This window comes from Hipposideros armiger, unplaced genomic scaffold, assembly GCF_001890085.2.
Source record: "Hipposideros armiger isolate ML-2016 unplaced genomic scaffold, ASM189008v1 scaffold_51, whole genome shotgun sequence".
NCBI lineage: Eukaryota > Metazoa > Chordata > Mammalia > Chiroptera > Hipposideridae > Hipposideros > Hipposideros armiger.
Window position 1 is genome coordinate 2,296,114 of NW_017731401.1, and position 23,413 is coordinate 2,319,526.

Here is a 23,413-nt window from a genome sequence, read left to right on the forward strand (position 1 = left end):
TTCTGGAAGGCTCCTTACAACCCTCTTTCCTGCTGTCTGGAATGTAGATGAAAACAGCTGGGGCCGCAGTAACTATCTTGGACCATGTGATGGATCCTCAGACCAAATCCTAAGGATGAAAACCAAATGCTAAGCATAGTAGAGAGTAAGTATTTAAGAGCTTGGGGTCTCTTATGATGCTGTGAAGTTTTATACCTCACGTGACTACTTTATAATTTAAGTCACTAATACAGTAAAACCTTGGATTGCGAGTGACTTGGTTTGCAAGTGTTCTGCAAGACGAGTAAACATTTCTAATACATTTTAATTTGGTAAACGAATGATGCCTTGCAATACGAATAGTTTGTTTCCAGAACTAATTATGCTCGCAAACCAAGGTATTACTGTATTAGGATTTTAAGTTCTATTCAGCAGAACAAAATTCAAATTCAACAGATATGCGGTGTTACAGTTGGCTCTGTAGGGCCGACATCCCCCTCATTTAAGTCCTAATGTCTAGACTTGGGTTGGGGGTAGGGAATAACAATCTTGATTCTGGCTGAACAGTCAATCCCACTTTCCTAGAAAAAAATAACTAACTAAAAACAAAAAATGTTGATATTTTAATTCATAGCTGACTCTAATTTCTATTTTTTAACTGTTTTAGAGCTGATAAAGGAAGAGATGGATTAACATATTGAAACACCCGCTGCTATCAAGGTATCAAGGACCAAATCTTGCTTAGAGAACAGTGAAGAAGTTCAGGAGGTGCGGAGTAAAAGGTACTGCAATGAAGTGTCCGGAGAAGAGACTGATGGAGTAGTGGAAAACGAGATTACCAAGAACCTTGTGTTTTAAACTAAGGCCCTTCGACTTTATCCTATAACAATAGAGGACCATCAAGAGAGTTTTTCTTAAACGGAGTGGCAAAATTAGATTTAGTTTTCTAAAAGTCGCTGATTAGTAATGTGGAGTGGTAAGATACTCAAAATAAGGAGATGAATGAGGAAGTAAATACTTCAGACCTCACGGAGGTTTTACAACAAAGGCAGTGGCAATGGAGAGACACAGTAGATCTTCATTTAGTAAGACGTAGGAAAATGCCTAGGTCCTGACGACACCGTGGGGTTCCCTGCCTCCTCCAGGCTCTTTACTGCAGTGGGAGAAAAACAACCTTCTACCTTGTTTAAACACCATCATTTGGATTTTCTTTTATATGTAGGCGAATTCAACCACTAACTGATGCAGGTGGATGATGCTATTATGATTTAAAATAGGACATATCTGGTGGAAATTGAGTTCAGGTAAAGGTAATCTGGTTGCCATAGTTGGGAAGAAGTTAACAGGCCCTGAGGAGCATCCCTTTACATCAGGAGCCAAACTTAAAAGCCATAGAAGGAATGGAATGAGTCAGCCCAGGTGTGAGAAAAATCAACTGCCAGAAATACAGACTTCGTTTTTACTGGATGATGGTATAAGCACAGAAAATTAAAATACAGGTATGATATTGGAAACTAGATTCTACATTCAAAATTGATAAAAGAAACAAACTGAGAGATAGAAGTAGTTTTTTTGGGGCCAGCCGAGTGGCGCGATGGTTAAGAACTGGCTTGGGACGCCAGAGGGCCCCGGTTCAGATCCCACATATGAGGGCCAGTGACACTGCCCTCCACAGCTAAGATGCTGAACAACAGCTCAACCTGGAGCTGGGCTGCAGCCCCTGCTGCAGTGGATTGCCATGGGCTACCGTGTGTAGCCAGCAGCCAGCGTGAGCGGTCAGCAGCCGCAGTGAGCGGCCGTCCAGAAGCCGGCAACTGATCTGCCTCACCTGGGAAGAGTGCAATGATGGTGCCAACTTGGGCCAGTGAAGCAACATCCTCCACAACTAGACTGAAGAACAAAACGACAGCAACTTTTCTGTCAACTTGTCTGTTCCCATCCCCCAATTCCCCAATAAAAAAATATCTTAAAAAAATCATTTTTAACATTTTATTCCTTAAATAATTACTTGTTTTATTTAGAACTGGAAGCCCTTTCTTTTTCTTTTTTCCTCCCTCTCTTCTTTTCTTTTTTTTCCCTTTTCTCCTTCCTTCCTTCCTTCCTTCTTTCCTTTCTATCTAGGTTTTAATATCTGGTCTTACACTTTGTATCATAATATTACACATGTTATGGACTGAATTGTGTCCCCTCCAAAATTCATGTTGAGGCCCTAACCTCCAATGTGACTGTATTTGGAGATAGGGCCTTTTAAGAGGTAATTAAGTTAAATTAAGTCATAAGGGTGGGACCATAGTCCAATCTGATTGGTTTCCTTATAAGAAGAATGTAGACACACACAAACATGAGACACCAGGGACATGTGCACACAGAGGAAAGGCCATGTGAGGACACAGTGAGGAAAAGATGGATATCTGCAAACTGAGTAGAGAGAGGCCTCAGAAGAAACCAAACCTGCTAATACCTTGAACTTGGACTTCTAGCTTCCTGAACAGTGAGAAAATCAAGTTTTGTTGTTGGAGCCCCCCAGTCTGTGGTATTCTGCTATAGCAGCCTAAGCAAACTAATACAAAGTATAAGATTCTGTCTAGAGTCCCCTCACTGAGACTAATGTTATGTTTTATTCATTTGCATAATGGAAAATACGTCTTCACAACTGTAGGTACTTCTGCAAGTTGATGGAATCTTGGTATAATAATTTTTATTTTTAGGGGAATTACATCTCAGATATTTGTAAAATTCTGATACTCCAACATTGTACTATTTGGTTTTCAGTATCACATTATTGTGCAAGTTAATATCTTTCATTTGTAGCACTTGATTTACACTCAGTATTAATTTAGAAAAGGGAACTAAACAATGTTGGTTCCCATTCAAAATCTGAAGTCAGAGAATGATTTTGGAATGCACGGTTCAACGCTGCAATTTTGGGACTGGAGCTCCTGCCTTTACTTTCATTTTTGGAAACCACTTTTAGTCGAAGAAAGCAAGCCAGATAATTCCCTGCCAAATTTATTTCCTAAGGACCCAAATTTGTTAAGAATCAGAAAATCAAATCATATGTTTGTGTAACTATTTGTAATTGTTCTTGCCAAGAAATGTTCAAGGTGTTTAGATGAGATTTGTAGTTTTAAAAATGTCAGAGCAGTTCTACCTTCTCTCAGAAATCACCTCAAAACAAAAAGGAACGACAAAATAATAGAACATAAACTCTGTCTTTGGCAAAACTAGAATCTCAAACCATTATACATAAAAAAATTTACCAAATTCTGTGAAAGTCAAATGAGGTTGGGGGGAGGGGATGCCAATAAGAAGTCAAGAGGAGACACCTATAACCAGAGATTTCAGAGAGGGCCCAATCCTCCAAAACAGGGGCCATGGCATGAGACAAAACAACGCTTTGTTTGGAACACTAGAACGGATTGCAGAGATTTGTGGCGGGAAGTACACAGTTTGGCATGAGGGTAAAGCCAGCGAGGTGGGCAGTCAGATGTGCCACAGACTGCAGGAAGCAATCTGTTAGTGAGGCAGGCTAGCAGAGAGGAATTCTGCAGTGTTGGTAGCCTGTGATTTCTGCTGGCTGAGGAAGAATGCACTCATCACCAGATATTGTGAACGGGGTAAGTTTGGCTAGCCTGGAACACAACTTGGGCTCTTCTGTTCAGAACCTATTAAAAGCTTCCAATTCAGGAAGAAATCATCTCATTCAAAGATGAGCAATAACTTAAAAGGAACCAGCATAAGAGACAGAGGGAACGAACAAAAACAAAGCAATAGCAGATGAAGGATACTTATGAGAAAAAGGCTGCCATGGAACAAATGATAAATATAATCAAAAACATTATCTCAAAATTTAAAAAATACAAACTGAAACCATCATCTCTATAAAATAAGAGACCAAAGACGAGATATAAGAGCTCAAGGAAAAGTGGGCAAGACAAGATAATAGAAGGAGATGAAACATAAGCTTGTATAAATAAATTAAAAACAAAATGGAAGAGGAATAAAAAGCACCCTAATGGGGAGAACACTGCTGAGTCTCCTGCTTTGTGCTACTCTCTTTATGAACTATGCTGTGTTCCCGGACTACATTAAAGAATGGTTGGACTCTCTGACTGTACACATTGGTGTCTTTTGTCAGGCATCATCATCTTTATGAGAACTACAGGGAAGCATGAAACAAATGAATTATGCATCCAATTCAAGTCATAAATAGAACAAAATCTAAGAACCACAAAATAAAGTTAATCAAATTAAAAGCAAAAATTTATTTTTAAAAACCAGAGTGGAACTAATAAATAACTGTAAGAGTCAGTTCTTTGGAGAAAATACTAATTAAAAACAAACCATTACCAATGTAATCATGGGAAAAAGAATAAAAACACAAATATACCAAATGTGGAACAATATTGGGGAGATAATTATAGAAACCTAGAAAAGAAAAAGAATCAAACAAGAGATTACTTAATTGTATGCCAATATACTTGAAAACCTGGATTTTTATTTTCTGAGAGAATACAAAAGATCAAAATGACCTCCAAAAGGATCCAGCAATTCTACTTCTGGGTATGTATCCAAAGAAATAAAATTGGCATCTTGAAGAGATGTCTTCACTCCCATGTCATTGCAGCACTATTTACAATAGCCAAAACACAGAGACAACCTAAGTGTCTGGGTGTCTGTCAACAGATGAACAAATAAAAATATAGTATATATACATATATAGATAGATAGATAATTATATAACTATTATATTATATATTATATCTATCTATATTTACATTATATATAAAATTATATATATAAGAAATATATGAAAATTATTTAGCCAAAAATAAGAAGGAAATCCTGCCATTTGCAACATGGAGGACAATATAGTAAGTGAAATAGAGAGAAAAAGATGGATACTATATGAATTCACTTATATGTGGCACCTATAAAAAAAAAGAAGTCAAACTCATAGGAACAGAGAGTAGAACATGGTAACCAAGGGCTAGGGAATGAGAGAAATGGAGAGCTGTTGATATGAGGGTACAAACTTTCATAGTTGACTAAGTTCTGGGGATCTAATGTACAGCATGGCAACTATAGTTAATAATACTGATGAATGAAAATGAAATTTGCTATGAAAGCAAATCTTAAGCATTCTCATCACACACACACACACACACACACACACTCACTCACACACACACACAAATGGTCACAATGCGAGCTGATGGATGTACCAGTCAACTTGATGGTGGTAATCATTTCACAGTATATATGTATATCAAACCATCACATTATACATTTTAAATATATATAATTTTATTTGTGAATCATACCTCATTAAAACTGAAAAAATGAACTCAAAAGGGAGAGAGAAATATTTAAAGATGTTGATGGGATAAGACAAAAACGTAGCTACCTGAGTTGAGAGTCAAGAATTACAGACGTCACAAGACCCTCACCGTCCATGAGAATGACAGAGTCCAGGTCCCACCAATTTGTAAGTCTCCTCTTGTATTGATTAGCCTACACTAAAGCCAAGGAAAGCGGTCGTAGGGTTTTCTCAGAGTTAAAAGGAGGAATATGTAAGACAAGGGGGCCAAAGGCATAAGATTTTGATAAGGCGGAGGGCATGAATATAGTGAATGAGGACTGGAAGAAGCTGACCCAGAGGCACACCAGAGGTTTGAATCCTAGGGCTACACAACAGAATTGAGAGTCATCCATCCCATTGTGGTTACCTTTTTTTTTTTTTTTTAAATTTCTACTCCTCAGGCAAGTCACTGACTACCCGAGTGTTTCTTTCTTTCTTTCTTTTTTTTTTTTAGCTGAGCCATCCTGCCACCTGTTGGCAGCTCAGCAGTTGCTCAGCACAGGCCGGGAATCAAACCACTGTTGCTCAGAGCTCAAACTCATGAGCGAGCTCTTAACCAAATGAGCCACTCAGCTGGCCCTCATCCCATTGTGAAACTTTGCACATACTCCTTCTTTCTCTACCAGCTTTGATTACTCCATCCTTCTCCCATTTTCATTGACTAAGTAATACTCTGCACCATTGGTTAACTGTCTAGCCCTTCAGCTGGGGAACCTGTTCCATGAGAACAAGGACCCTGTCTCTGTTGTCCAACAATGTATACCCATCGTATACTGGCCTTATATTGTGCCAGCCATTACATATTTGCTGAATGAATGAATGGGGAAAGCTTGACATTTGGACAAGAAGCACAAAACAATAAGGAATGTGGCTGAACCATTGATTCCTGGCTCAGGATGGATGATGTGCATCATGGCAGTGCAGCATCCTATTAGGAATGGGGCACTTATAGTAGACCTCTAGGTAGAGTGAGAATGTGCAAAGTCTTCCTGGGAAATGATGGAGAGTCTGCTGAGAGGCTGGAGGGACAGTTTGGAGAGATAATCTATCTCTCACAACATTATGGCTAATAAGAAAAAAGTACGGTTCTATGCCTCTATGTTTTTAAAAAGTCAACGTAACAAGCACCATCTGGAGAGATCTCGTTTAACCCAATATCACAAGTAAAGGACTAGAACCAGACTTTGAGATATTGGTGAACAATACGCTCAAAATGAGCGACAGATGGGATGTGACCATCACAGTCCTTATGTTGAGATAGGCTGCACTGATAGGCTCTACAGTCCTCAATGATGAAGGTGACAGGCTTGAATTGCTCTAGGCTAGCAGACTACTGTATGCCTTTCCTGTCAGAGTGTTACACTTTAATAAGCATAGAGTTAAATTTGAACGTACTCAGAAGAGAGGCCCCAAGGATGATACAGATATTCAAAAGTAAGTTATGTAAGAAACAGTTAAAGGAACTGGGGCTATTTTGCTTAGAGAAGGAAAGACTCAGAAGAGCCAAGATAACTGAGTATCTGAAGGGCTGTCAGGTGGAAGACGCTTTAGTCTAGTTCCAAGTGACCATGAGGGTAGAACTAACACCAACAGGCAGAAGCTCCAGGCAGACAAATTTGCACTCCAAACAAGTGAGGACTTTGAGCTGCCAGAGCTCCGTTCATTTGAGCTGACTCAGCAGTCAGGGAGCAGCCTGTCACTGCAAACCCTCAAGCGCATGTGGTGAGACTGCGTGCAGCGAGGCCGGACATGGCGTCCAAGGCTGCACTGGATGTCAGACTAGCTGACTTCTGAATTCTCTCCTAACACGGACATCCTGTGATCCACCAGCCTTTTGACTGACACGTTCGTTATGAGAATCATTTGAGATTAGTTTTGTGAAAATGTTTTGGAAATGCGAAAGTGTTTTACACATATAAGGTATTGGTACCATCTTTTCATAGCCTTAGAAGACGTCAATTCTGCCCCAGTTGCTATTTTCCCTACTTAGTGCTAATCTCTCTTCAACGTCATAAAGAGTTCTAATTTGTAAATGCCAAATTTGATATTATTATGACCACTATTCCCTGTCCAGGATTTCAAATTTTCAAAATGCTTCATTAATAAGAAATGATTCTTCGCTTTTCACTGATGAGGGAAAGGCCTTTTAGTATGCTTGGTATGCTCCTGACCCTGTGGTGTAAATGGACAGAGTAGCTAAATTCTTACCCACCATCTGGTGGAGCAGAATTAATTAAAATCAATAGCATTCTCACAAAAAACTGTATAACAAAGAAGTCACCACATTAATAAACAATAAACAAACACATTAGTAAATAAGCCTCAGAGTCTATGCTGATAGAATTTGACTTACGTTTTCATCCAGAGTGACCTCTGGTGGACCATCAACTCTCAGGCAATGAGAATATCTGTTATTTGGTGGCATTCCTAACTTCTTTTCTTTTTAAAAGATTTTATTGGGGAGTTGGGGAAGGGGAACAGTGTTGAGGAATTCGGGGAGGGGAACAGCCAAGTTATTGCTCTTCAATCTTAGTTGTGGAGGGCGCAGCTAGCTCAGCTCCAAGTCCAGTCGCCATTCGGCCACCCGTTGGCAGCTTCTGGCTGCTCAGCTCAAGGTGCCATGTTCAATCTTAGTAGTGGGTGGGCATTGTCCACCATCCCATGCAGGAATCGAACCGCAACTTTGTTGTTAGGAGCATGTGCTCTCACCAGCTGAGCCATCCTGCCACCTGTAGGCAACTCAGCAGCAGCTCAGCTCTGGCACAGCTCACTGGCCCACATGGGAATCGAATCGGAGACCCTGTTGCTCAGAGCTCATGCTTTTAACCAACTGAGCCACTCGGCTGGCCCTGTGGTATAGCTAACTTCTTACAAGGTATTATGACTTGGAAAAATTAATTTCCAGATAAATAAAGTCCCAGTTCCATTTTGGGTCGTCAAAATATTTTCTTCACCAAACTACACTATCATCTCTAGTCAGTAATGACTTGACAGCTTTGAAATACTTCTTTTCATTTTTCTCCACCCTTTAGGAGATTTAACAGAGAGTGACATAGGCAAACTGAGAGAAGAAAAGTAGGGAACCAGGAAGAGAGCAAACTGGACACAGACTCTCCTAACAAGTAGTTAAAGTTACAAAACAACCATCACACCCAAATGTGTGTTCTCCAAACTGTTCATGCATTTTATTCTCTGACTGACTTAAATCCCGGGCAGAAGGGATTTGGAGGCTGGAATTTATATAATACAAGGCAATTGAGAGAAAGTAGGCCTCAGATAAGGATATAAATACAAAGAATTTTTGATACACCTCTCTTTTGATGCTATGTATCATTGGGAAAAAACCAGATTTTAAAAAGAAGCTTTTAGTTTATGCTCTAAGGTGTTTAAGTCTAACACCTTCTGTGTTTATATTCTGTTAATGAGGCTTAACTTTTAATGCAGGCTATACTTGTTCACATGAAGACGATGTCTGTGAAGAAAAGTCTACCGTATACTTTTATATATTGTGATTACAGCTCTAGTCATGAGTTTCGAAGAAACCCCTACAAGTTTCTATTCAAAGTCAGAAGGGGGCAGGAATAAATGGGCTCACAAATCATTGCCTTATGTATATCGTCAGGATTCCCCAATCCATCTTTGTGGAAAGGTTGCTATAAAGGTAAGACAATGGGGCCTGTCTTCAGGGAAATGCTTTATTGTATGGTTAGCCTCCTATTAATCTATGATGGATCGAACACTTGGACATCGGGAGGTCTAATGGGGGACTACTAGTGTTTGATAAATGTCCATGATGTAGCAGCATTAAGAAGGCGGAAACTCAAGGCCACTATAGGCAATGTGTTCAATATGTTACATTGACATGGACACAAGTAAAATAAAGACATTCTTTTCATGGATCAGAGGGTGGATGTTTGAGAAATATGGGCTTCAACAATGACAAATCTCTGGTCCCCAGGGCTAGGACATACCTTGATTCCCGTAACTGGCATCGATTCCAGAGCCATCCCAGGAGTCCACAGCGCTGTCCACGCTGGGCACAGTGGAGGGATACATATCCGCGAGTTTGCCTGGCTTCTGTGCTGGAGACGGGTCCTCCTCCACGTCTCCCAGCTCGCTCAAGTGACTGGGAACGGGGAATTTCTTGGGACTGGAGGCTGACTGGGCTTTAAAGACAGGAGAGAAGTTTAAGTATCTGAGTGAATTTAAATAAAAATATCTCAAACACTCTCTGGCTACAAGAGTCATTTTCCTAGAAATACACACACAGACATTTGCACATTCTTTTTTGGAAATCCTTAACTGTGGCTCGCGATCCACTCACCATCTGTCTGTTTCTTAATTTTCAAGGTGACAGTCTCCCCTGCCATCTGTAGCAGATGGATGGCTTCACTCAGAGGCTTCCCTTTCAAGCTGCTGCTGTTGATGGCTAGGATTCGGTCTCCTATGTGGATGGCACCAGTTCTGAAACACCAAACAATAACAGGAAAGGTAGAAACAATTCCTATTTTCAGCATTCAGCATGTTCCTGCATATAAATGCTCCAACGTACTTTTTATGTATTCATAATAATAAAGACTTGGCAACGGTCTCTAGAAGCTACTTCTCGCTTTCTCTTGGGCAATGTTACAAGATAACTGCATCAGTTGTGAATTACTTTTTAGTTTCAGATAAAATTAGAAAAATTGTTTTAATTAGTATTTAAAATGGACTTGCGCGTTCTTTAAATTCCAGGAAAGCTGAGTCATTTGGTAACCCTCTGACAAACCCGATGGAAAGGAACAATGCTGGTGATGTAGTGATGTTTCTTTAGCGTGGAGCATTCCTTCTTTCTACAGATTTAAAGTGTTGAACATCAACATTATGGCAGCTCCTCGGGAGGGAAGTGAGGCTCAGAGAGATGGGGACATACACCAGACCCTGGTGTGGCAGGGTCCCCTGCTGGTGATTCCAAAGATTGAAAAACGCTGATCTCAGGAATCAATTACAGTCACACGTACTTAACAACTGGTATATGTTCTGAGAAATGCATCATTAAGTGGGAACTCACTGTCATTGTGGGAACATCACAGAGTGCACTTACACAAACCTACACGGCTTAGCCTACCACACGCCTCGGCTATATGGTAGAGCCTATTGCTCCTAGGCTGCAAACCTGTAGAGCATGTTACTGTACAAAACAACATGAGATTAAATCAAGCACAAGACAAAATGATGCAACCAAGAGACGCAGTAAACATGACATATATGAGGCTGCTGCTGGCGTAACACAGAATACTGTTTTACAGCAAACTTTTTTTTTATAAGTAGAAAGAGTACTCTAAAATAATGATTAAAAAACATAGTATAGTAAGTATATAAACCTGTAACATAGTCACTTAATGTCATTATCAAGTATTCTGTACTGTGCATAATTGTTTGTGCTGTACTTTTATATGACTGGCAGTGCAGTAGGTGCGTTTACACCAGCATCACCACAGACACATGAGTAATGCCTTGCGATATGAAGTTACCGTGGCTACGATGTCGCTAGGTGATAGGAATTTTTCAGCAGCTCTGTGAAAATCTTATGGGACCACCATTGTTGTGTGTGTGGTCCACCATGACAGAAATATCATTGTGCGGCCCATGATTTTAGGGCTGTGTATGAATCCAACTCTCCCACCTGCCAGCTGTGGGACCTGACTACCTTATTTTAATGTTTCTGGGTGTCAGCTTCCCCATCATTACAATGGGGGTAATCATCTTACAGGGAAGCCCTGAAGATTAAATGAGAAAACATACGTAAAGGGCCTAGCATGCTATTGGAAACATGGAAAACAAAAATTAATGTATGGATCAATAAAGTAATAAACCTGAGGCCTTTTCTCTTCTCTTCTCATCCTCACCCAATTCTGAACTAGGATTAGAATTTATAATTCTGGTGTTCAGTGCATCCATCTTTGTTTGGAAGCACTGGGTGGGGAAGAAATAGACTCATAGCAGGCAAGCTCCGGGATGGTGGAAAAACTCAGGTCTCTCCAGCTGGGTTGAAGGCTGCCAAGTGGGGAACTCCATGAGCTCACCTCCGGTTGTTCCACTCACTTTAACTACAGTGAGAGAAGGAATCAGCCCAACTCAGAGGGCTGCTTGTGACTCGGTGCTCTGACCACAGCTTGCTTCTGTGCCAGTGGGCAGTTGTGCAGGGCAGCAGCAACTGGGGCAACAGACGTGACCCTGGGTCCTACAGGTCACCAGGGGCTGCTTAACAAGTCCACCAATGCATCTACTCTCAAATAATTTTTTTCCTGAAAAAAACCAAAATCACTTCCTTCTCTTCTGAAGAACCTCCTATTTATAAAAGATCTATGCTGTAAGCCATGCAACACCTGACTAGTAGCTTGCTAAATCAGATAAATATTAATCTTTCCTTGTTTTCTCCCTAACAAAGATACCTCGGCCAGGAGGAAGTCTGAAAAATATTATATCATAGGTGTCTCTGTGCACAGCCGAATACGAAATTCCAACAGTTTAACCCTTTTCGAGCAGCCTCCGTGCCCTCATCTGACAGATGAAAATGTTGGATGAGCTGATTTCTAAGGTACCTTGCAGCTCCAAAATCCTGTAATGCTGCATCTCTATTGTGCAAACCACTGTCTTCAAGGGTCCACATGAATGATGTGTGTGCATCCCTGAGCTGGGTCACTGGAGGACAGATCTGGTTATGAGGTTTGGTGTATCCCCACAACATGTCTCAGAAAGAAGTGCAGTTTAACAGAGAGGGGGTGGAGTGGGTTGGGAGTGCATGATAATGAAAACAAATTGCCAAAGGAACAGGTGGACATTTCAAATTACAAGATATCATTAAGACATTACATTTTGTTTCCCAAAATCTTTGAAGACGAAGCCTATGTCATTCACCCCCGAAAACACGGCAGCTAAGGCTGGTACCTGTCAGGTAATAGAGGCTCAGTAAATGTTTGCTGAATTGAATTGGACAAGCCTTTTAACCTCCCTGAACTTTAGTCTCCTTCTCTCAAAATGGACACAATATAAATCTACCTCCAGTCAGCTGTGGTCGGTTTATACATTTCTAGACACTAATATCAATGCTAAGCCCATGACACCTTTCACCGCCTGTAAGATGCCTCTCAGAGTCAAGTCAGCACTCTCCCTGAGAGTTCTCAAGTTCTAAAATCAATCTTTTGTGCAGATTTGAAAAAGTCAACAGATAACCAGGCAGGAGAGGGGAAGGAACATGTGTTTATGTGGCTGTGAGGGAGGAAACCCATCTCAGACAGAGGTTACTGCGGCAGTTTCTTCAAATTTTACCTTTCAGCTAATCCCCCTTTAGTGAGGCTGGAAATGATGATAGGATCAAATGGCTCTTCGGTTCCTGAAATTGTGATGCCAAGGGGCCCCCCGTAGCGCTTAAGCTCCACGGTATAAATAATTGCTCCAGAACTTTCTTGCTCATCTGCAATAAATATCAAGAGTCATAATTGGTTTCTTCGGCAAAGGCAAAGTAATAAGACACATGTATTAAGACATAAAATAAGAAATTCAAAACATCATCACTGAAGCATTATGTCTCAGGAAAGAATTATTTGGGGAAGTAGCATTTCCTTAGCAGGCTATTACGGTCTAACACAGGGAGATAGTCAGTTCACTACTTAATGGCTTATGTTTTAAATCAGTGAGTGATGTACCCAGCGGGCACTTCAGGCCCTTTAGACTGTCTACACTTAGCACAGTTCTTGTCCAGCATTTGGTAAATGTGCCACAAATACCTGTGGAATGACCAGATGGCCGAGGAGGCAATATGGAGGGAGAGTCGCGCAGTGACAAAGCGATCAGGCCATGACATTCCCATTTTCAGGCTTTGTAAGCAAGCTAAATTTCATTATAGAAAAGTTGATTTTACTCAGGGTTGGAGCAACCTTTAACATACACATGGTTAAGCGGGGCTTAGGGAGGTTGGCTTGGAAACCTAGAATCTCCTACATCTCTTTTTACCAATAATGTCTTAAAAACATGAATCCTGTTGATGAATTCATGGATATTAAAGCAGAGGTTTGAATCATTATCTCTTCTCTGTTCTTGAGATTAAAAGCCATCTAAGTTATGTTTCAGTAGTATATACCACGCTGCCACACTGTCACAAATTAATTTTTTCTATTTAACATTAGCATGGAGGAAAACATTTGTGAACATGATCTGCTTAAAGTATCGATCTGAAAGGTGTCATAGGGCGTCTCTAACATGGATGGGTTTTTTGACTGTGTCAGGGCTGCAAATAGAAGTCTCAGAATTCAAAGGGTCTTATTCGCTGATGACATGCCTAAAGTTTTTGAGTGTTTCTTGCTTTATTCCTTGGGCCCGGGAGCTGCAAATGGTAAAGGAGCTGTTTCATTTCTGTACTTAAAGATGCCATGAAATGGTCCAGTAACTACTCTCATAAAACAGTCAGCTTTTACAGTCAGACTGTATCATGGCAAAGCATTGACACAGTCACAGTTCTGCAATGAACAGCTGTTCATTTATGATATGAAATCCTAAAATAAGGAAGGAAAGAAAAGCTTGAATCACCAAGTCAATTATCTGTGTGTGCGGTGAAGAATCACAATGAATATAAAATCGAAGGCCAATTGAACAACACAGGAAGCGATGTATCCTCTCTTGACAACACTTACTTCACTGCTGGCCATAGAATGGGAATTCTGGAATGTACTTGTCACCTCTACATCCTCAATGCTCTACTCCTAATCTGCTCCATAAAAACCAGCTACCACACACTGCGATGTTTACATTAACATCTTAGATTACAAACACCTTCAATATTAGACTCAAATTTATATTGGCAGCTGAGAATCCTCTATATCAAGCCCTCAATGGCTCTGTTTGATGGTTCACAAACTTCTTCGAGGTTTCTACTTAGGTTGTGGCCAATAGGCTGCTAAAGAGGGGCTCAGAGAAGCACCAGGGTACAGGGTAATCAGAAAACAGAGGCAGAGGTCAAAATTCTAAATTGTTGTATACTATGATATTTTATCATCCTTCAGAGCTGGCTTTGACATAAATGAATAGGGCATTGTTGGGTGAGTACTACATGTACTTTGTAGCCTGTGTCACCTACATTCTGGATAAAAGTATAGGTGAGTCATTTGATCGGTCAACTCTGGCATAGTTAAAAATATCAGTTCCCACTAGGCACTCTGTGGCCATTCAGTGTGGGTGTGTATTCCAGTGGAAAGACGCCAGCCTTTTGTTGTTCTCCCTTAGGGCAGGCATGGGGCTACCCGGTCAGCGGGCCCCAAGCATTCTGGATTTGGCCATCAACAATTTATGGGAGTTGTGGGAAACGGCCGCTGCCCAGGATCTGGAACCCAGCAGCCCAGAACCCAGGAAACCGTGAGAAGTTTCAGTGGAAACTTCAGTCCAGGTGAAAACAACCACTGGGCCCTGAGGAACTTGGGCATAATCCCACTCACTGGGTGAAGGGGGAGAACTTAGTTCTCACTGGCTCATTCTTCAGTCAACCCAGACTGAGTCTCCCATGTTATTTTTGGATAATTCTGCACCTTGCATCAGAAAGATGACAAAATCACACCAGAGATGAAGGAAACAGTTTTAGGACAGTTAGTTGCAGGCCATCTCATGTGGGGACATTTTCATTATTCACTGAGGCCTCACTACAACTGGCAGGCAATTGTTAGGGTCCTCAATAAGTTTAAATAGTGATGGAGATGCAAATCCAGAAAATGGCAGCATCTTAATGAAGGACAGATTCTTGTGACTACATTGGGGCGGAAACGGAAAGAAGTGAAGCTGTGTTTAGGTTATGACAGAAATGGACATTGATTTCTGATTTCTTCATCAAATAAACTGCCAGAAACAAGAAAGAGAAAGGGGAGATTTAAGAGTCATTACAACCAAAAGCAACCAGTTGATCTTTCGGATCCTAATCCAAACTAACCATTTAAAAAAATCTATCTATCTATCTATCTATCTATCTATCTATCTATCTATCTATCTATCTATCTTTACATGTATATGAAAATCAGGCAAATGGGAATGCTGAGTGAATATTTAATGATGTTAAGAATTACTGCTAATATTTTGAACTGAGATGATATTTAGTCATGTACTTTAGAAGTCTTACATTAGAGTGGGAGTATAGACACAGCAAGGTTGATCCTAAGTTAATAGTTACTGCTAGGTGATACATGATGATTCACTACACCATTTTCTATATTTTTTAATATATTTGAAGTTTTTATAATAACATTTTTAAAAAATTAATAAAATATTATTTTATTAAATAATATTTAATTGAATAAATTTATAATATTAATAATACTAAATAGTTAATCTAATAAAAATATTAATTCCTTTAGAAACCCCTGTGTGGATGCCCTGAGTAAGCAGATATTTAATTAGTTTTGCTCCCTTACTTTCATAGCTGATGGTGGTGGTGGCTGCTTATACACAGTCTCATCAAGACCCTGATGGGACCCCTTGAGGCAAAGTCCCAGAGCACCCCATCACCACTTGCTCAGAGAAGGCCCCCACCTCAGCTCTGCCCAGATTTTCATAACAATGGTTTTCATCCTACTTTTTTTTCCTGCTAGGGATCAAGCCTTTGCCCTTTCCCCTCACATTGATTTTCACCACTGCTGCCAACATATACAATTCCTTTTCTTTTCATTCTAGAATATTTTAAGGACATAAATCTGAATATGTTACCGTCTAACTTGATGCTTTTCATTGGTTGCCCAATTCCTGAAGAATAACGTACAACCCCTTTCTTTGCATGAGCTGACTGGGAGCCTCAGTGTATTCAGAGGGTCACACCATCCTCCCATCCCAACCCGATCCCCTAAGTTCTTCCTCACCGAACAATCTGCAGTTTATTAAAAAAAATGCTTTTCTAACACCTTTAACCTTGCACATGTTACTCTCTGTGCAAAAACATCTTGCTTCCTCTGGAGAATTTCTACTCTTATTTTAAAACTTGGCTCAGACGTCTTGTCCTTCAGGAAAGTTTCCTTGGCTCCTCAGCTGGAGCTAGAGGCCTTTCCTAAGAGACTCTCCAGCTTCTGTGTATTCGTCTAGTGTTTCTCACCTTCTTATATTAATTCTTGACCCCGTCCTTCCCATCAAGGAGAAGAAACTAATTAAATTAAAATTCTCCCTAATGAGAGAAATTAAATATGAAGGAATAAGATTCAGTCAGGTAGGGTTGAGCTTTGGAGGGCCATATACCATTGCAATGTCATATCTAAGATTCCTTGCTCCCTGAGAACCAATGTTTGCCCCCTTCGAGAAGGCATGTTCTAGTATATACTTATCACTAGATCTTCGTACTTGTCTCCTCCATTAGAATAATGAAAAATCTTTGAAAACAAAGATTTTTTTTTAATCTTCATATCCCTAGAGCCTACAACTATGTCTGGCTCCAAGGACACATCAATAGATGCCTGAACAGATGAGCGAGAGAATGAATGAATGTTAATATTAGCATGAGTCACTGGCTCCAAGGGAAGAAAGGGAGTCATCTCCCCTGCTACTCCAAGGTCTAGTTTCCTTCTCCAAAGTGATGCAAACCCAATATGGCTCATTCAAAGTATGAGAATAAGACCTGGGCTGCCACTGGTGGGAACCAGCAAACTTAGAACATCCTCCCTGCACAGTCCCGAGAGCAGTTGAGTCAGCTGTAGGCTGCACTTCCAATGCCATCTGCCTTCTCGGGCTTTTGCCCAACTGGCATGTGGAAGGCCCTGCAGCTTCGGATGAGGGTGATAACTGCCAGTTATGCTCAGACCATTTTGGAGGTGGAAGCACTCCAAGACGTTCTCTCCTTGAGGCCGCTGCAGCCTAGAAAGCTTAGAAAGGAGCCACTGGAGTGTGTATCCAGCACAGAAACTTTCTGAAAAGGAAGAATGAAGGCTCACTGGTAAGTTGCAAAGTGAATCTAACCAGATGTTAATGATATTATAAGCAGCTTTTATATCACAACAGAAGGTTTACAGCTATTAGTTGAAAGACTTAAAAGAAGGCCAGCCTACTTGTTTGTTCTGCTCAACTCTAGTTAAGAAAATTAATGGGACCACAGAACAGATGTCAAATTGCAGCATTACTTATCTGCAATGTTATTTTCGGGCTTCTTGAATGATGCCTGTTTAACAGAATGAGCACTACCTGGCTTGAGTCCATAACAGCAGCTGCTTCTGTGGCCGAATAGGAGGCTTGGATTTGGGAGACAGCCTTTGGAATGCATAAATGTACAGGTCAATCAAAGTTCATTTCAACTAAAAGTGGTGGAATGCGTTTCAGAGTATGGATACATTTCTGGGAGGGGGACGGACCTGAGAAAATTAGCCATTTAGACAACACTCCCCTCGACAGCTTCCTTACTGTTGCATGGTCTAAGCAGACTCTTAGAAATTATTTGGGACCAATTTCGAAGCCTCCATTTATTTCTTCCCACAATTTCCCCCAATGCTCTACTGTTTTGCTTCAAGTTTCCTTCTCGGATCTCCAAACTGTCCCCTCTTCATTTACACCCGGATCTAGATGCAATCAAGGTAAAACAACAGCTTTATTTCAAGAGGGCTATTTATATCTTTGGGCACCTGGAACTTGAGTAATAGCCATTGTTTTTGGAGGCTGGGCCCAGGCAGGAACTGTTTGGCTCTATTTGATTTATGATCCTGGGGTACTGATAGATAACAACTGTAAAAGCTCCTCAAGGCAGAATGGTCTCTGAATCTAGAGGGAGAGAAATCCCTACAGCCCCAAGTGTTCCCAAAGACCTGGCCATTGTAAAATAGTGCAAAAATTAGCTTTCATAACACCCTAAGAATGGCAGTTGATCGTTGGCATTCATCACGCCTTACTAGGTAGGTGCCACACATTATTGCTGAGTACTTCAATATATGACCTCGTTTGATCCTTAAAACAGCCGTGTGACATAGGCATTAAACAGACATTTATAGATAAGGAATCAGATGCTCATATAAGTTAATTTTCCCATTTCCCAGCTTGTCAGTTCTGAAGCCAGTCTAGTGTTCTTAGTCATTTCATTCTACTGCTTCCCCCAGCCTGGGCTAGAAACAGAGTTGATTCAGACCCTCCCAAATGATTCATTCAATACTTCAGTAAATAACTGCAGCCTGTGAGGTCACTGACCAAACGCTATAGCCTTACTCCCCCGCTGAAAGTCTTCCCCATTGGCTTCCGGGGTAAGTTCAAACGTCTTAACATGGCTTAGAAGGCACATAACGATCTGGCTTCTTCATTCAGTACATCTTCCTACTCACCTACTACCGAGTCCTTACACACATTTTTTGCTTCAGCTACATCTGCTACTAGGATGTGCTATGCTCGCTGGCCTCCTGCTTTGGCTCATATTCCTCCTCTGATTCAGTTCTAGCAATATCTCCCAAACACTTTTGAGATCAAGGTTGTTAGAAGCATTTCCTGGAGCTCCCCAGGTACCAATGGCTACCTCCACATGCTCTTAACATTTTGTGAGAACATCGGTCATGATGTTAATTGTTGATTTTCTTCTGTGTCTCCTAAAGGTGACCTAAGGGCAGGGATTGTGTCCCTTTTAACCTGAGAATTGGCAGTCCCTAGGACGGTACCTTGCACCTCACACACACTAAATAAATGCTGATTACATGACTGAATGACAAAGACTTGAACCGCGTTTAAGAATAGTTCTGCCATCTCCTTGGATAAAGTGCAAGGCAGAGGAAGGGGCAGTTGGACGGTGCTCACATTTTGAAGCAAGACCTGTTAAACCCAAGTGCAGTATTGCTAGCTTAGAAAGCCAAGTGATACCGAGGATGGTTATAAACTTCCTGTAACTGATGAGAGCAACAACGATGGAGTGGAGCACACAGCTAAGGAAAGAACTGGAAGACTCCTGGAGTTCAGAAAGTCCAATATTCGTATGAGCGATATTTCAGGAAGTGGAGAATGTACGCTGACTATTCCCATTCCAAAATGTTGAGACAAAGGATGGCAACAATCCAAATCACTAGCTTAATTTCAGATGAAGCATAGTATCAAACTTCCCAAATCAGTGACTGTTGTAATGATTAATACTTATTTTCCACTCATTTGTATCTTGATGAAGGATCAGAACAAATGTGGGGAGAGGCACTTCAGGGTGTGGTAATAATAAAAATAGCCCAAGTTACAACAGCTCCCTGAGGTGGATAGTATCAGGTGCACATTACTGAAAATGGAATTGAATCTCAGACAGGTTAAGTAACTTGCCCAAACTCACGCAGCTCAAATGTGGTCAAGCTGGACTTTAAACTCAGGTCTGATTTTAAAGCATGTGCTCTTTAGGACTACATAGGCTGCCTTGAACTAATCTATATAATATATCTCTCACACTTATATTTACAGTCTTATTTTGGGTAGGTGTATGGTTTACAATGGAAGGATTTAGGATTGTAAAAACATAGGGCCTCTTAAACATTAAAAAAATATTTAATAAGCATGATAATCACCATAACGTTAGGCACAGGGATCGCAGGGGGAAAGGTCTAAAGGGGAAAACATGAGCCGAGGGGAAGAACAACTGAAAGTATGTTCTGGCTCTCTAAGTGCTCAGTTGTTGTTTCTGAAACTCCTCCCAATGTGTCTGCTCAGCCTGGCTTTGGAACTGGAGCAGCGCCAGCAGCGAGCTCCAAACATATTCATCTGTGGCTTGGCCTTTTTACTTTGCAAGGAAGGTAGTAGCTGTGCTCTGCTTAGCTTGGCAAGCCATGCAAAATGGGGTTCTCCACAGGGCATTGTCTCTTCTCTAGGACAGAACCCAGAATGATGCCGGAGGCTTTATCCTTCTTTTGAAACAAATCCCAAAAAGAAAATGCAACTGGAGCATGCTTGTAAGGAGAGAAATACAAATGTTGGTACCAGAAAATCAATTGCTTGGAAAATAATGAGTAGAAACCTATGCATATTTGAAACTGTTGGTTATAAAATATATTTGAACATAATCATCCTTACCAGCTGTACTGATAGATGTAACTACCAACTAGCTTTGCCTTTGAATAGGAATTGTAAACACATTGCTTGACATGACTATGAACTCTAGATCTAGATGGTTTGCTTACAGGTTATTTCAGATCTTGAACAATAACTCATTATCGTTTTGGATGAAACTGTATACAGTAGAAGCTCTCTTAGCCAATCTCCAATTAACCAATATATGGGATTAATTGTGGCTTTCCATCCTCTGTAAAATATATTGACCAGCGCCATGGAATGTTCCAGATTAATAGGTTTCTCTCTCTAGTACCCTGTGTATTTCTGCTCCTACAACTGCTTGAGTTGTAAACTGAAAAATTTAGAGTCAATTATGTTTATTCCTAAGCCTGTTTCATGCAAGTTTTACTGGTTTTATTGTAACTATGTAATTTAATGAATCTTACATAACCTATGAAATATGAGTATAATGGTTTTATGAAAATAAAACCAAATGCTTTGGAAAGATTCAATAATGGGGGTCATTAAGAAAAAATATGTTAATTATGTAGAGGAAAACATTGGGGAAAATAAAAATCTAAATGGAGTAAAGCATTAAAATTGTTTTAAATTTTAAAAATTCTCACTGTATTGAAACAAAAATCACCAAACTGGAGATCATAAACTATATATTATGGGTATGGTTTAGGCAGACAAACAAGTAAAAAGACATGCAACTATAATCAGCAGAATATTCATAAGAAAGGACTTGGGGGCAGTGCCCAGGAACTGTGTGTTAATAAGCTCTTCGGGTGATTGTGAGGCTTACTAAAGTTTGAGAACTGCTTCACTGTATTCACACATTGCTGGATGCACTAAAAATGGATAGAGCCCTTTTAGAAAGCAACATGGTACAAGACTCATCGAGAATCATATAATTTCCTTTTGAACCTTACTCAGCAATTCTACTTCCAGGAACACTTCCTAAGGAAATAATTCAAAAGAAGGAAAGTTAAATAAAGATATCTACGCATAAAGTTATTCATGATAGTAGCATCTAAATAATAAACCATGGAAAGCAATCTAAGTAAGAAGAGAAGAATGGGAAATAAATTACACGTAGTGAATAAACATGATAGATATTAAGGGTTCATAAAAATGGTAATGTGTTTATAAAATTAAGTAAAAATGTAACGTGCACTATGGTTGTAATTATGTCATATAAACATCGACTTGAAAATGAAGCGTTCCATTGTATTAGGGCGGCACTGGGTGATGCTTTAGTTTTCATCTTTAAAAATTAAATTATTTAATTCAGTTGTAATGATGTTTATATAATAAAAATATCTGAATTATATCATTTAAAAGCAGCATTACTTAAAATTGATGCTACCCTCTCGGCACGCAATTTAAAGACCTTTGTAACTAGGTAAAACTCAGCAGCAGTGTCACTAGCCAGCTGTCGTATGTAAAACATCGAGAGCTAATGTCTTTTGTGACAGCTGGGCCGTTAGAGAAATCAGTCTTAGCAAAGGAGGTTATCAATACCCGAATTATCTTCATCTTTGCGGATTTTGAGCTTCACCAGGTCTTCACACTGCTGGAGGATCTGAACTGCATCTTCCATGGAACAGTTGTCCAGCCGAATGTTATCTATTGCAAGTAATTTATCCCCAAGTTCCAGGGTTCCAGTTCTGTTAGTACATAAACAGCAACACCTGAGTAACGATGGGCACTTAAGCAGGCATTTAAGGGGCATTCAGCATAGTGCAGCGTTATGGTAGTCTTTAGAGGAAAAGAGCTTCTTCCATTGTTTTTAAATTGAATTTTAGTGACAACCACCCCCTTTTTTTCCCCAGTCTTATTTTGGAGGACTGCCATAACATTAAATTACAAAGTAGTAAAAACATTTTTTTTTTCTTATGCTTTCTTCTGTTAGAGCAGGACAACATTATAAGCTTCACTCAGGAATTCTAAGGATCCTAGGAAGAGACCACAGAGAATGGGTGTCCCTGTGCTTCTCCAGGCTGTGTGCTGCTTTTGAACCTTGGCAGTCCAGGTACTAGGAGAGAGTTGAGGGAGTGAGGGGAGTGAAGCTGGGATGGACTTAGTGGAGGCCTGAGACGTGGGGCCTCTGTCTCTTCCCCTTGCACAGGGTAACTCACTGTGGCTGTAATAGTGAGAAAAGATGAATCCAAAGCTACCTATCTGGAGGGTAGCCTTTGAGAGTCTGCTACCAGCTGTGGACCGCAGCAGGTCTGTTGAAAGCTTTTAAGGTCCATCATGAAATGAGAAAAATAGTAAAACGTATATATGTTTGTGTATATATGTTTGTGTATATTTGTAAAGAAGGTTATGTTTTAGTAAGAACTATCCTTTATGCATTACGCCTGTGACAGAGATTGCTAATTGCTTCCTCGCCTCCATCTTTCTTTGGGGTCACTTCCTAAAGAGGCATGCTGCACACAGACTGTCTGGGCGCCAACTCCACCTCCCTCCTGTAGCTAGAAAATTGCAATGCTGAGCAAGCTGGTGAGGATGGCAGAGGTCCTTCCCCAGCCCTGCATTGCCTGTCTACCTCTCAGCTGTCACAGGAGAGACAAACTTCTGCCTTGTTTGACTCACTATTTATTTTTATTTTTTTAATGTGTTTTTAAAGATTTTACTGGGGAGTTGGGGGAGGAGAACAGACAAGTTGCTGTCCTGAGTCACTATTTATGAGTCTCTGTCACAGCATCCGAGTCTGTACTTATATACCTGAACTCATAACAATGTGCTTATTACTTTTTAAGTATTAAAATATTTCTTTAATAAAATGACTACGATAATAGATGGTACTTTTGTACAGCCCTTAACTGGAAAATGAAAAGAAGGTTAACAGTCTTCTATCAGTATTTTTGACCTGTGAAACCAAAAGTTTGAGACTTTCTGATTTTCAGGGTGTATGGACCAAACAGGAGCCTTAACATTAAGACTCGAGGATACAGCTTGGCTGGGGAGGACATTCTGGCATCCAGCCAAGCTCTTCTATAAACTATTATCTCCACGTCGGTGTCTGTTATCATTGGGGCCACTTTCAGTGTTTTAGTTGGAAAATGAAAGATG

General features: G+C 40.4%; 1 protein-coding gene across 10 annotated transcripts in view; it reads right to left on the reverse strand.

Moving 5' to 3' along the window:
* GRIP1 (glutamate receptor interacting protein 1) overlaps window positions 1-23,413 on the reverse strand; it is a 397,622-nt gene that overhangs the window by 30,327 nt on the left and 343,882 nt on the right. For all 10 annotated transcript variants that reach the window (XM_019640580.1, XM_019640581.1, XM_019640579.1 and 7 more), the window contains 4 exons: window positions 21,857-22,002; window positions 12,653-12,797; window positions 9,666-9,805; window positions 9,313-9,507 (listed from right to left, as the gene is read on the reverse strand). In XM_019640580.1, the coding sequence (XP_019496125.1) occupies window positions 9,313-9,507; window positions 9,666-9,805; window positions 12,653-12,797; window positions 21,857-22,002 (626 nt within the window). The remainder of the gene's footprint in view (window positions 1-9,312; window positions 9,508-9,665; window positions 9,806-12,652; window positions 12,798-21,856; window positions 22,003-23,413) is intronic.